We start from the raw sequence: 13,354 nt of genomic DNA, 5'->3' as shown, positions 1-13,354 counted from the left end.
TTAGCTATTTATTATGCAGAATTTTAATTAAAGCTTGAAATGAGTGAACATTTATATTATGTAAAACAGAAAATATTAACTAAGTATAGTATAAATATGAGGAGGAAACATGAAGGAGATATATAAATATTTTTTTATTTACAGAAATATATAATTTAATTAATATTTAATTATTTTAGAGAATGTATCTACAGAACTGCACGCATCACTTTGAATTCTGCCGCGATGTGCTTGTCGAATATTTCCGCGAGCGCTCGTGCCATGATGCCGCGTACACAGCTGATTGTGAGAAAAGCGAGTGTGTCTGCTAGCATTCGTATCATTGCGCACGCGCAAAATTTCCTCTCGCATCTGGGAGAACCGCTCGTAGCTGCCCGGTCGACCAGTATGGTGGCGTTCGGCATACGCGGCGCAGTGTGATTTGTCGGTGTTGCATAATCGGCCGTGAGCCAGCTGTGCGAAACGGTGATCGCAAGCGAACGGAGAAAGCGTGGATCGGCCTGCGGGCGAATTTCGGCAACGTGTGACGCTACGACAGCTCGACGACAGTGCCTCCGGCGGACCAAGAGATATGCCGCAGAGTGCAGGCGCGCGTTGCTAGCATTGGCAAGGATGCGGAATCGATTGCTGCCGACGACAGATCGGTAACGAACGGTAGCGAGCAGCGCGATAGCGTGTCAGCGAGGAACATGTCGGCGATAAAGGGTAGCGGCACGCCGGGTGCACCGCGCCAGCTCAACGTCCTGAATAACTTCAAGTATGAATATTTCGTCGCGGGCATCTCCGGTGGTGTCGTCTCGACCCTGATGCTGCATCCGCTGGACCTCATCAAGATCCGATTCGCAGGTGAGTCACGCGCACGAGTCGCTTCGGGAAAATGGCGGTTGTCACATTGCGACCCCGCGTAACGGCCAGCACGTGGTGCACACCAGCCCCCGTGTTGCCGCTGGTGCGCTCTTATCGTCGAATGTTATCGACCGGCTCAGTCGAGTTTTTTTTTCCATTCACGACTCTCGGGTCGAGAGAAGAAAGCACGACTGTAATTATCGTTGTATATATAATGACTAACGAATATTTCAACTGTTTACAGCCCGAGAGTTTTTAATGTGGTTTGAAACAGAATTTTCGCAACAGACGTCTCTATTTATGATGCCGTAAGGCAAATAATTGTTATTCGAATAGATTTAATCACCCTATTTATCTATTTAATTAAATAGATTTTGTTATTTACAAAATACATGAAACAAACGTAATGGGGCGTGTGAATTAGTCAATCAGGCGAATTTAAATAGGACCGTTTCGATTTTCTACTCGTATAAATTTTATGGTTGGTTAAAAGAGAAAAATTATTCAGTGTTATGTTATTTATATCTTTTTTATTGTTAATTTAGTCTATTTTCGGGTACATTGCTATTCTTTCACTTATGGAGTAGTTATCTATATGTTTCATCTGTTTATTTTACAAAGATCAAATTCTGTCAATCAAAATTTAGGTCAAAGATAATCGAAATAAACGGGGATATTCCTATCGTTGCTATGGTTCAATTTTCGAATTAACTGATTGAGTCACATGTGCGAACAACTGTGCTCGGCTCTTCTGTTATCTTTATATTTTCTATTGATTTACTAAATATTGTAATGTTTTTAGGTTGGAGTAATTTTTGCCATATATTTTAATTTAAAAAATTTGTCGTTTTTTTACGGAAAATGAAGTTATAGTTCTTATGTAAACGCGGTTGCAATTTATGCGGTAAAAAACAATACGATGTAATAGCCAATCACTTTCCATTGCTCATCTATTAAAAATGTTCTTAAATTATTATAGTTGTATTGTATTCAAAAAGCATCAAATAGAGATATATATTTTTCAAACTTGGGACCGAAAAATCTAAATTATTCTATATGCCCGCACAGCATGCATATCTGGAATATGGTCAAAGGTCCATACCGAAAATATCGTATTTCTTAAAAATATCTTCAGAATGTTCTGGACATCTTTTGAATATGCGTGCTGTGTGGGATCTTAACGATGTAAAGATTTAAAACACAGCTTAAAACATTTTTATATAAGTGTATTTTTGAGTAATATTTAGGTATTTTCTGCAACTCGTAATTTACATTCTAATTAATTTTTTAAGTGTTTATATACATTTTTACATATTCTTCGACATTAAAATCGATTTAAAACTATTATTTAATATCTATTTTAATTTTTTAAAATTATTTATTTGTCATTTAACTAATTTAACATCAAATATTAATTTATAATTGATTGATTTTTATACATGCTAAAATCAAACAAAAATGGATACAATGTATCTAAATGTAAATGCTTTAACTAGATACATTGTACCCAAGTATTTCTTGCAATACTTATATCTGTAGCTAGGTACTGAAAATAGAGATGCTTTACATCATTGCTTTTATACTGCGTAAATTACATCGTATGAATTGCTTATAGCTACGCAATACGATGAAAGGAAAATCGATAATCGGAAAATAAAGTAGTAACGCAAATTAAACGCAAAGTGCATTTTTCTGATTATTTTGTAACTGTTGTTCGTAATATTAATTTGTGAACGATTTTAGTTTGATAAATTAATTTTAAATAAATTAAATCAATTTTGATAAATAATACTAATTTTTTCGATAAAATAAAATGTTTCAATTAATCATATTATCGTTTTTTCTCTACAGAAATTTTACGTAAAAGAAAAAATTGGAAAAAAAATATTTTTGCACGAACACCTAACAACGATCTTTTTCTCCCAAGATTATTTGTTAATTTATTGGAGCCTTAGTATTATTATTAATTTTTGGAAAAAAATAGATTAAGTCATATGTAGACTGAAATATTGTACACGCGATTTGGATTATTTTATTACTTTTTAATTTATTGAAGGAGTTATAAAAAATTTTTTCCCAAATAACATGATTTTATTAATATCTTATAATTGCAATTTGCAAATGCAATTATGTGCAAGTATAGCATAGGAGTGCAATTTATCTCGAACATTCCACAGCAGAATTTCTTCGTTAGAGAAGCCAAAACGTGACTCTGTCATTCATGAACTGTTGCAACGGACAGACTTTTACCGAGGGCGGCGATTGTAGAATCTAAACGAGGTTGTGCAATTTATCGTGTCTGTAAAAAACCAGTACAAAGAATTCGAGGTTGTAGGCTATAAACCTTCGCAGATATTTTACGAGGTTTTCCAGGTAACAACATCTGTTTTAATGAACTGAAGACAATAAATACCTTCATTTTTGTTGTATTTCAAGGTGAAAACGACTTTCACTTTTCGCCAGTTTTGTATAAAACGATAAATTTTGGTGGATGGAAAGTACTCGGTTCAATGCTTGCTATTTCGCATTATTCGAGGTCGATACATGATGTAAATTGTAAAAACAGAATTCAGATGTTTTTTTTATATTTGAGAATAAGATAAAAAAAATCAGAATTATATTCCACGCATTTCTTTGTAGAGAAATGTAGAAGCGGATACCAGCAGAGAGATAGTAACCTATTTCTTATGATTTCTTATCATTTGCCGTTTAATGTCGATGACGTTCGAACAATAAATATTATTTCCCATAATTTACGAACAATAATGATAAAAGTCATCGCGATATACTGAACACTCACTTGATTATCATAATTATTTTGCTAGCAGTATCCGTCGTAACAATTAACAACATTTGGGTTAGATAATAGTTAAGTATTTAAGAAATATATTGTTGCGTAGATGATATTATCGCATGTTATTCTTTTGCGACGCTTGATGTTCATAGAGATTGTTTGCCTATTAGTTTAACTAAGTGCTTCAAAATCATGGCATCTTACAATGATTTTATACAATTATTTATATTATTTTATATAATTTTTTTGACTTTTAATAATTTTGAAATAAATCTGATATTTATTTAATACTAGAACTTTGATTGATTGGATATGAAATATCTTTGTATTGAAGTATTGATACTACTATTTTTTTAACGTGAGATTCTTGATTGTCAGTCAACTACAAATGCAATTTAATGACCACTGAGTTAACTAAGTTAAAATTTTTGCTTCTTATTTGTAGATAGATTGCGTAAATCTATACGTTAGCATAAAATGTTAGAAAAATTATCGGCTAAATTTAATTTTGAAAGTTTTTGTTAAATGGAAAAATTTTAACGACGAAATATTTTTGTTCGAAAATGATTATTTCGAAAATGCTATTCCTCTCGTTATCGTTGTGTGAAGGCAAACGACTGATATTAAAGAATATAATACACATGATGAAAGAAAATTTCTTCGATAAATAAACAAAGCATCTGAATTTGAATTGTCTGGAACTTTGAAACGTGAACTTTGAATTGTTCTCTGATTTATCTCGAAGTTTTAACTACTTGTCGCGTTTTCTTCTTCCGCATATATTTATCACGTGCTCTCGATAAAGAAGTCGAGTTAATGTGAGGACACTATTTATACTGGTTTAGTCTCGTAAAATATAAATCTTTCGCTGTAATTGTATGTGGTGACCGACTTGACGGTTACGTAATCGTCACGTGTTTGCATTTCATGATGCGTATTGTTTTATATTCCTTGTCATGACGTATTACATGCTTCATTGCGTTTGAATTCAATTTATTCCGATTATTATTTTTTCGGTAATAATTAAATTTATTACTATTTCTTAGTGTTAACTTCTAAAGATAAAAATTAATATCATCAATTCTTTTACCGACACCGCACGTGTACGTGATTTCCTTTATCGTCTATTATTTCCATATTACGTCAATATTAATGATCTGACGTCAATATCGGTTCCTGTTTATTTATCCGATAAATGCCAAGATATTGTCGTCATACCTTGTAATCGTCACTTTTGCGATGGATACTCGTGAACCCCTTTGTAGAAAAGTTATTATGAAATACGTAAGCTAGTTTATCGATAAATTGCACGTGAATTTTTTTACGATAAGATAAATGAGTTTTAAAAATAAATGGATTTCATAAATGTATTGTACTGTTTATGTGAATATAATGATAATTAATTTGTATTATAAGTTGGACATATTATAAATATATTATCTTGCGTTATAAGAGTATATATTACATAGTTAAACTATTTATTGTTTGATTGCAATTTAAAATTTATTTGCTATCGAATATGTGCTTACCTTTTCCTGAAGAACTCATTCAGGTGAACTTTGTCCAATGCGTAATATATTATCTATATACATATTGCGATTTTCTCATTAACTGAAATCAAATGAGCTTTTATATGCACGAGTTTGTGCAACTGAAAGAAATATTATCAAAAACAGTATTCGCAGTGACACTTTTACAAAATTTCTGTAACAGTCATCGTTTTTATGTGCCATTACCATATGTCAAACCATATGTCAAACTGAATGAATTGTCGTTTTGAATAACTGCGTTTTTTGTGAGAGTTATCGGCGTACGCTGCAAATACAATTGACTTTTGTTATTCATTTTGCTTGTTTAAAAAATAGCATTATTTTTTCGTACAAGAAATCGGTTACAGATAAGTTAATGGCCTTCCGTATACACTTATCTTCTTTAAACTTTAAAGGTTTTGTGTCGATTATCTTCACTGGTCGCTTTAAATTTTGCTGTCAAAAACGACGCAGCAATAAAAATAATAAAGGGAAAGTATGCAAGAAAATAGAAATGTTGCGCAATTTTTTAATGAAACTCATAATTAAATGAGAACATAAATGTGCGCGTTTAGTATTAAATGCGGCGCGAAATAGAAATGAATAGGATTTGTTGCACGAAACAGGTGCCTGCGTGTTGTATTTTTAACAGAATATTCATTGGCCGACCACCAAGCCACGAAAATTTCTCGAGTTGCGTCAGTCGCACGTGACATTCGCTATTCAGTCTTTTCATCTCGTAGTTGAGGTAAAAGTTAGTGTTTAAATTCTATATAACGGAAATACAAATAATAATGAAATAAAAATGTGCTGATATTTAAATCAGTGTTTTTTTTTTGCAAATGTATAAGTAAATTTAATTTCAAATTTTGTATATAACAAAATAATTAATCGATCAAATTTTTATAGTTTATAGAATTAATTAAAGGATTTGTGGTAAAAAAATTGATATTTTTTTTGTACTGAGATTTTGCTAAAATAAAAATTGTAAAATTAGCAATAAAATTACGATTTTTTACGATAAATTTTCAGATAGAGGTAAATGATAAGGAATAATTATTATATTTATTTACTTTTGATTAGAGTTTGCTTTACACAAATTTTGTTTAAAATTTATTATAATTACGAAAATATTTAATGTTAAAGTTTATCAAATTGCGAAAGATATGGCAATCTACAACATATTTGTATGCATATTGAAAAAAAATTGATTGCAAATTAATGTAGAAATCTGACGAAAAGTTCATAGATAGATTTCATCAGAAACATTTTGCATAAGATCACACAAGACAGTCACTGTGGTCAAGTGAAGTCACCGTTATTCACGAAAGCGAAAGTAAATTGTACCGCGCAGCAGGCATGGTGATTATATACATTTTTTCCCGTTCTTCTCACCTATCTTAATATTTTCAAGCAGCATTACCATTGTCAAATAGATTAAATATTTGCAATAATAATTACAATGTTTATAAAATTTATATTTTGTTGTATTTTCTAAAATATTCTATATTAAATATATTATTTTGTGTTAAATTTTATTTTTTACATTATATAGTTTTTCTTATAAAATACGCGAATTGAAGTTTAGATATCCATTTCGTTCTCGTGAATATCTTTTGTACATTTAAGAAGAGAATTTCTCGGTAAGTAAACAAGACGGGTCGCAATACAATATCGTTGTCTTCGCGCAGCAAGATATGAAACTATGCTGCAACGTTTAAGGACGATAATGTGGCGACAATACATAACATGAGAGTATGTGATACGTCGATTGTATATACATTGAAGATATTCAAGCATAACATTAAGCGTTGCTTATCACGAGACGTTACATTTTATCGGCGGCGGTTTAGTAAGCAGGGGCAAAAGAGGAACATAGAAAAAGCGCTGTAGCGCTTAATCTTGCGCGACAAAAAAAAAAAAACAGTTGCGACACAGACTTTCGTATCAGTAAGACGTTGAATGACAGTATCACGTTGCTTATGGGAGAATAGAAGTACATTTAAATTAATCGAGTTACTTTTATCTTTTTATTACAGTGAATGATGGTCATACGAATTCAGCACCACGGTACAATGGCCTCAGGAGTGCTCTCGCACAGATCGTTAAAACCGAAGGAGTACGTGGACTTTACAGAGGTGTGACGCCGAATATTCTAGGATCAGGCAGTTCGTGGGGTTTCTATTTCTTTTTGTAAGTATACGACGGCGATATTAATCGTCAATTGATATCGTTAATGTGCTAAAAAAAATTTTTTTTTAAATTTAATAATTGTTTTTACGCGCTTGTTTGCCGTAAGCTAATGGAAAATCAATTTGCAGTTGCGATAAGAAATTTGATTTACGGTCACTGATTAATGTCGTTTACTTCTTTTGTGTGTATATTTTTGGACGCATTGATTTGCAGCTATAACACGATAAAAACTACGATCCAAGGAGGCAACTCGAAAAAACCACTCGGACCGTCCATGCACATGTTTGCCGCCGCTGATGCCGGAGTGCTTACCTTGCTCATGACTAACCCGATCTGGGTGGTGAAAACGCGGCTGTGTTTACAGTATGCTGAAGACGTGAATCTAGCGGAATCCAAGAAGTATCGTGGAATGGTAGATGCTTTAAAGAAGATTTACAAGACGGAGGGCATTAGAGGCTTATATAAAGTAAGCAAATATTTTCTAATTGAATTTTACGTCGAATTACGACTATATTCAAGATAAAGAGCTATTCGATTTATGGCTGAGACGAACATTATTACACTGCATTGTATTCTTGCAGGGTTTAGTTCCTGGTTTGTTCGGTGTTTCACACGGTGCAATACAATTCATGGCGTACGAAGAAATGAAGAATAAATATTATAATTATCTAAACGTACCTATCGACTCAAAGCTGGTAAGTTGTTTAAATTTTTTTTCTCAAGATTTTTATGGCGGAATATGTATTGTACGTACAAATGATATTTCATTATTGTTTTTATTCTTTTGCATTTTTTACACAAAAATTTGCAAATGTATATAATATCAATTTATAAAGATGGCATAACATTAGGTAAGCGCAAATAATAATCATTCAATAATAACGAACATAAATGTTTTTGCGTTGCAATAGAGTACAACGGAGTATATTGTCTTCGCGGCAATATCAAAGCTGATTGCTGCAGCGTCGACATATCCCTATCAAGTGGTGAGGGCAAGACTTCAGGATCACCATCACGACTACCGGGGTACCTGGCATTGTATTCAATGCACATGGAGGTCAGAAGGAATTAGGGGTTTCTATAAGGGCTTATCACCATACCTTTTACATGTTACGCCAAACATATGTCTGATTATCCTTATTTACGAGCATTTTACTAATGGCAGTTAATTTGTGTCGATACCTTATTATTGCAGATGTAAGAAAATTTTTTAGACAATTTTTTTTTAACATAGAACCAAATTTTCCTTATTTTATATAGAGCGTAATATCCCCCAATTTACCAAAAACTTATGATGCGAGGTGCTTTTAAGCTTTCTAAGCTTACTTTACGTATGATTTTTTAATGATAAAACCACAGTACTCAATTATTTTCAAAAAGAGATTAATATCAGCAACAATTATTATTAGGTTATCAAATAGATCCCAGAACAATTATTATTTTTCTCCAGCAAGTCTTTTTCACAAAATCATTTTTATTCTGAATATTCTTGGGGATTTTAAAGGATAGTAGAAACGTTTATAAGTAATAATTTTTATTCTATTTTGTCGTAGAGATGACACATAAACAACGTATTAGCTTTCTTTTTGGTACTCGAAGTGGGAGTACATGATATTTTTTATTATTTGTATTTCAGTTAATTTATGTTAGATTTGTTGAATAGTATGGTGATGAAAGGAGTTGTGCTAGACATGAGAAAATAGTTAATTGCTTTTACTATTGCCGTTTTGACTTCTTGCACAGAACGCAACCCAATCGTTACGAATGAAGGTACGGATCTTGAAGTGGCAATAGTTCGTGGCGTATCGCGCAAAACGTACGCGTTTTATTTATTCAATCGCTTACCTTTTCTTATGCAAGTATATACTGAGAGACTGCGATAGTATAGAACAGACAAACTTATCCCTCCTTTAATTTATCGTTTTATGGCTGAATTCGTGGCTAACGTACTTTACGCAAGGAAAACTTTCTTATAATACACGAAAACGTATTTTAACTGAAATGTTTTGTGATTGTATAAAGTACGTTGTGTGATAAAATGAACATATAAACATGGCTATTTTATGTCCATCGAGTTTAAATATCTGAACGTCAACTAAACTGGATTTAGTTGAACGCGCATAGACATGCTAGAGTTAATACGCATGTTGTGGAAAGAGGCGAATAGTATAAAAGGGAGCATAAACTAATGAATGATCTATGCAAATGTAAGAGCTGCAAGAAGAAATACATCCGATGCATGTCGGAAGACGGTGTTAATCTCGAATAGTTAAATCAATAATCAAGTATTCACGTAACTATACAAATAACATGTATGTCTGTATAATGTTCGGATTATTTTTATGCATAATGTGCGAATCACATGTATAAACTAATAATTTCTGTCTTCTCACGACTCGACGAGTCCTAATGCAAATCAAACTACGTTGCTGAATTTAGATGGAATTTAGGTAATCTTCTTTTTAAGTTTTAGCAAATATAGTAAACGTTTGCTAAATCAGTGTTTTGTCTTTTTTTCTTTTTTTTGCCAGTAAGCGACTCTATTTCTCTGTAACGATTCTTTACCTCATTCTAATTAAGTGGAGTATATAGGGTTCGTAATATTAATTTTGCAAGGACCGTCGTAGAGTCTGGCACTCGGAAAATATGATAGATAGCAATAAGTTTTAGCGCAAATCTGTAAATAGTAGGACAAATTTATTTATATCAACTTCTTTAATTATAAATCTAGTTAGAATTTGTTTCATCGGTATAAAAAAAGAACATAACGAAACACGCGAAGGAGCATACTTAAAGCAACATTGTGACGATATTAATAAACACACATATCGAAAAGTGTTTGTTGTTAAATTAGCTATTTTTATGACCGCATCAGATGACTTTCTGTTATCTGATTATTCCTAGATTTGGTTTCTTCATACTGATTTTGCTGACAATTCTCTGTTTATTGGCACTAAACAGCGGAACATGTTGTCGTTATTTAATTGTGATTTTACAAATTATATTTCCTTAAATATATTTCGCTTTGAAACTTTTATCGCTCTTATCATCTTTTATTGTTATAAGTCATTCTCTATTGAAAGCATGTAGAAAGGTATTGTGATTTCATTATTACATTATAATTCGCTTGATAGGTTGTTAAGCCACCAGCAGAACGATTTTTCGATTTATTGCATGATAATTATGGACGGTCGAGGATATATATATTATTTTTAAATCTTATTTTAAGTAGCGAAACAAAAATAAAATAGATTTCTTTGTCATTGAATTTGCGCATCATTAATTGGCTTGTTTAATAGAAATCTTATAACTGACACGTTTTAGAATAATTATATGTTGAGATTTTCAGAAATCCTTTGTAACGTGACGAACGCGGATTAAATTACCAGTACTTTAGAATAAATTACCTCTCGTAGCACAATTGCGATTATACATGCGTGCAGCATGTATGTTGTACAGCAAGTAAAACAAAGGCGTATTGCTGGTGGTTCGTTCCAGGTATGAAAGTTGGCGTGGCTTTTACAAGGGTTTAGGCGTAAACCTCACCAGAGTGACCCCAGCGACAGTTGTCACATTTGCGGTCTACGAAAACATGTTACAATATTTGAAATCCAGGAGTGCTGAAGAAATAATTGCTGTGCCTGTTCCTGCAATTAACAAGCAGAAGGAGTAAGATAAAACAGGAGAATGGGAACCTCTGCAAGTGAAATTTGGACTTGCTTAGGGCCGCATAAGTCCGATTATGTTTTTGGTGATATATACACCAAAATGTGTACAGAATGAAACTGTTACTTATAAAACTGTATTACAAAGAATAATTTACAATTTTTACGACTTAAGACACAAACTTTGAAGGATATAAAGATTTAAATTTGTTATTGAAAATGACAAGAGTTAAAACTAATTTGAAAAACGTATATAAGAAGAGGAATTGCGAATATTTAAAACAACAACTTTGGAAAAGCTTAGCAAATTATATTTTAATAATTTTTGAAACGAATAAGTAGGGGACAGATATTTTTCATATTTTTATACGTTCTATACGTGTCATGTGGCCTACGCTAAATTTTTCGTTCAAGTTAGTAACGCATTTTATATGCTTGATAATTTTTTAAATTGTAACTTTATATAATATGCCTTATAAATATATATGACAAATTTCACAACAATGTGAATCAAAAGTCATGTTAAATCAGCACGGTATGAAAAATATTAAATCTCGTATATTATAATTGTAGCTACAACTTTTTAGAATTCTATTGATTTATCTATTTTATGAATATGATAGTTACAAATATGATAGCAGAATTTTTTTAATCTCAAATCTTCAATTGGTTAAATATGCAGTTTTCTCATTGATGGAAAATTATCATAACAAATGACTTTAAGATTTTAGATTGAGACTGATTGTTAACGTAATAGTATTTATAATGTATATAAATCAGAATTGGAATTTAGTTTCAATTTTCAGCCAATTTTCAAGATAGAACTATCTCCCCTCTTTCTTCTTTTGTTTCAATTTTCAGCCAATTTTCAAGATAGAACTATCTTTCCTCTTTCTTTTTTTCCTCTACCCATCATGTCTTGCTGGCAACAAGTCATAAGATGTATGTATATAACAAAACCGCGTCACATTTCTGCTTCAGAAGCGATTATACATGATGTAATTTAAATGTAAGTCGTCATATCTCTCTTAATGTTATTCAAGAGTCTTCTTTAAAATTCTTTTTTTTTTTAATTTATTTTTATTAATAACTAAAATTATTTTTTCTTACAAATAAATAACAATTTCACAATTTTTGCAACATTTTATTTTATTTAAGATGCAATTTTTTACTTGCTTGTTTTTAAGATTTAAACTGTTGTAGAAATATCGTGCCAATTCTTTATGATTTAATGAAATAATTATATAATAATAATAATGTAAAAATATATACAATATTAAATTGATATAAATTATAAAAAAAAGCAAATTTTACAGAGAAAATAAAAATAAAAATTAAACAAAAATTAAACTGTTCTATACATAATAATATTTACATATTATACATATATCATGTATATTATATATATATATATATATATATATACATATAATATTCATATTATATGTTTAGTACTTATATTATATTTAAAATATTTTATATATTTAAAAATTTATTTTATACAATATTTCGGAAAATTATAAAATTTTTATTATTAATAAAATAAATTAAAGTTGTCTAAAAGGAAGAAGAATTTTAATAAAATTCTTAGCATTCAAAGGGGCGGCTCATTACTGAAATGCTTGTGGTAAAAAGAGAGACTAAATGATTTTTTTATCTTGAAAATCGCTCGAAATTAAATTCCATTTCTGGTATAAGTCTTTTTGTTAGATTAATTTAATAGTGAATGATTGAAATACGCATATTTTTTAAGTGTTTGTATAAAAGTCGCAGATATTTCCGATAATAATTTCTAAAAATAATTATGTAATTTCTTCTTATTTTCTTGACGCTAAAATGCATTGATTGCATCTTTTCTTTCCATCTGCAATTTGATTTCAAATTACATTCATAATAAAAATAATCTTGAAAAAATAGATTTTTTTATCTAAAGATAGACTTTATTTGAAAAATTCGGAGTTTGTCTTATATCTTACGATATAATTATATTATAATAATTATGTCCGATGTTATTAATGAATAATATAATCACTTGCTTGTATATTATATTTATACTTAAGTCCTGAAAATATTTCGTTTGACTTTAATTCAATAAGAAAAAATTAATTCTATCATTTAGCGTAGAATAGATTTATTATCTTTCTTTACATAATAAGCTTAATAAGTTACATTTAGATATTTTTAGAGTTAAAATAAATCATAGCTTTAAGAAATTTAAATGTGTGTATATAATAAATAAATGTCTAAATAAATAAGAAAAAGAAACATAATTTATTATTTGCGAATAATGTATTAACTACAAGTCGATTTTGTTTCAACATCATTTT

At 30.6% G+C, this 13,354-nt stretch overlaps 1 protein-coding gene across 1 annotated transcript; it reads left to right on the top strand.

Moving 5' to 3' along the window:
- The first annotated feature begins 399 nt into the window (after nucleotides 1–399).
- On the top strand, nucleotides 400–13,297 carry LOC105677964 (solute carrier family 25 member 32). The gene is made up of 6 exons (XM_012376886.2): nucleotides 400–846; nucleotides 7,209–7,362; nucleotides 7,576–7,828; nucleotides 7,944–8,057; nucleotides 8,274–8,419; nucleotides 10,861–13,297. Exons 1-6 carry the CDS (start codon nucleotides 690–692, stop codon nucleotides 11,033–11,035), a joined length of 999 nt encoding a protein of 332 aa, XP_012232309.1. The 5' UTR covers nucleotides 400–689; the 3' UTR covers nucleotides 11,036–13,297.
- The last annotated feature ends 57 nt before the right edge of the window (nucleotides 13,298–13,354 follow it).

Source organism: Linepithema humile, chromosome 1, assembly GCF_040581485.1.
Source record: "Linepithema humile isolate Giens D197 chromosome 1, Lhum_UNIL_v1.0, whole genome shotgun sequence".
In the NCBI taxonomy this organism is placed as follows: Eukaryota; Metazoa; Arthropoda; class Insecta; order Hymenoptera; family Formicidae; genus Linepithema; species Linepithema humile.
This window is presented reverse-complemented; position numbering and strand designations above follow the sequence as displayed.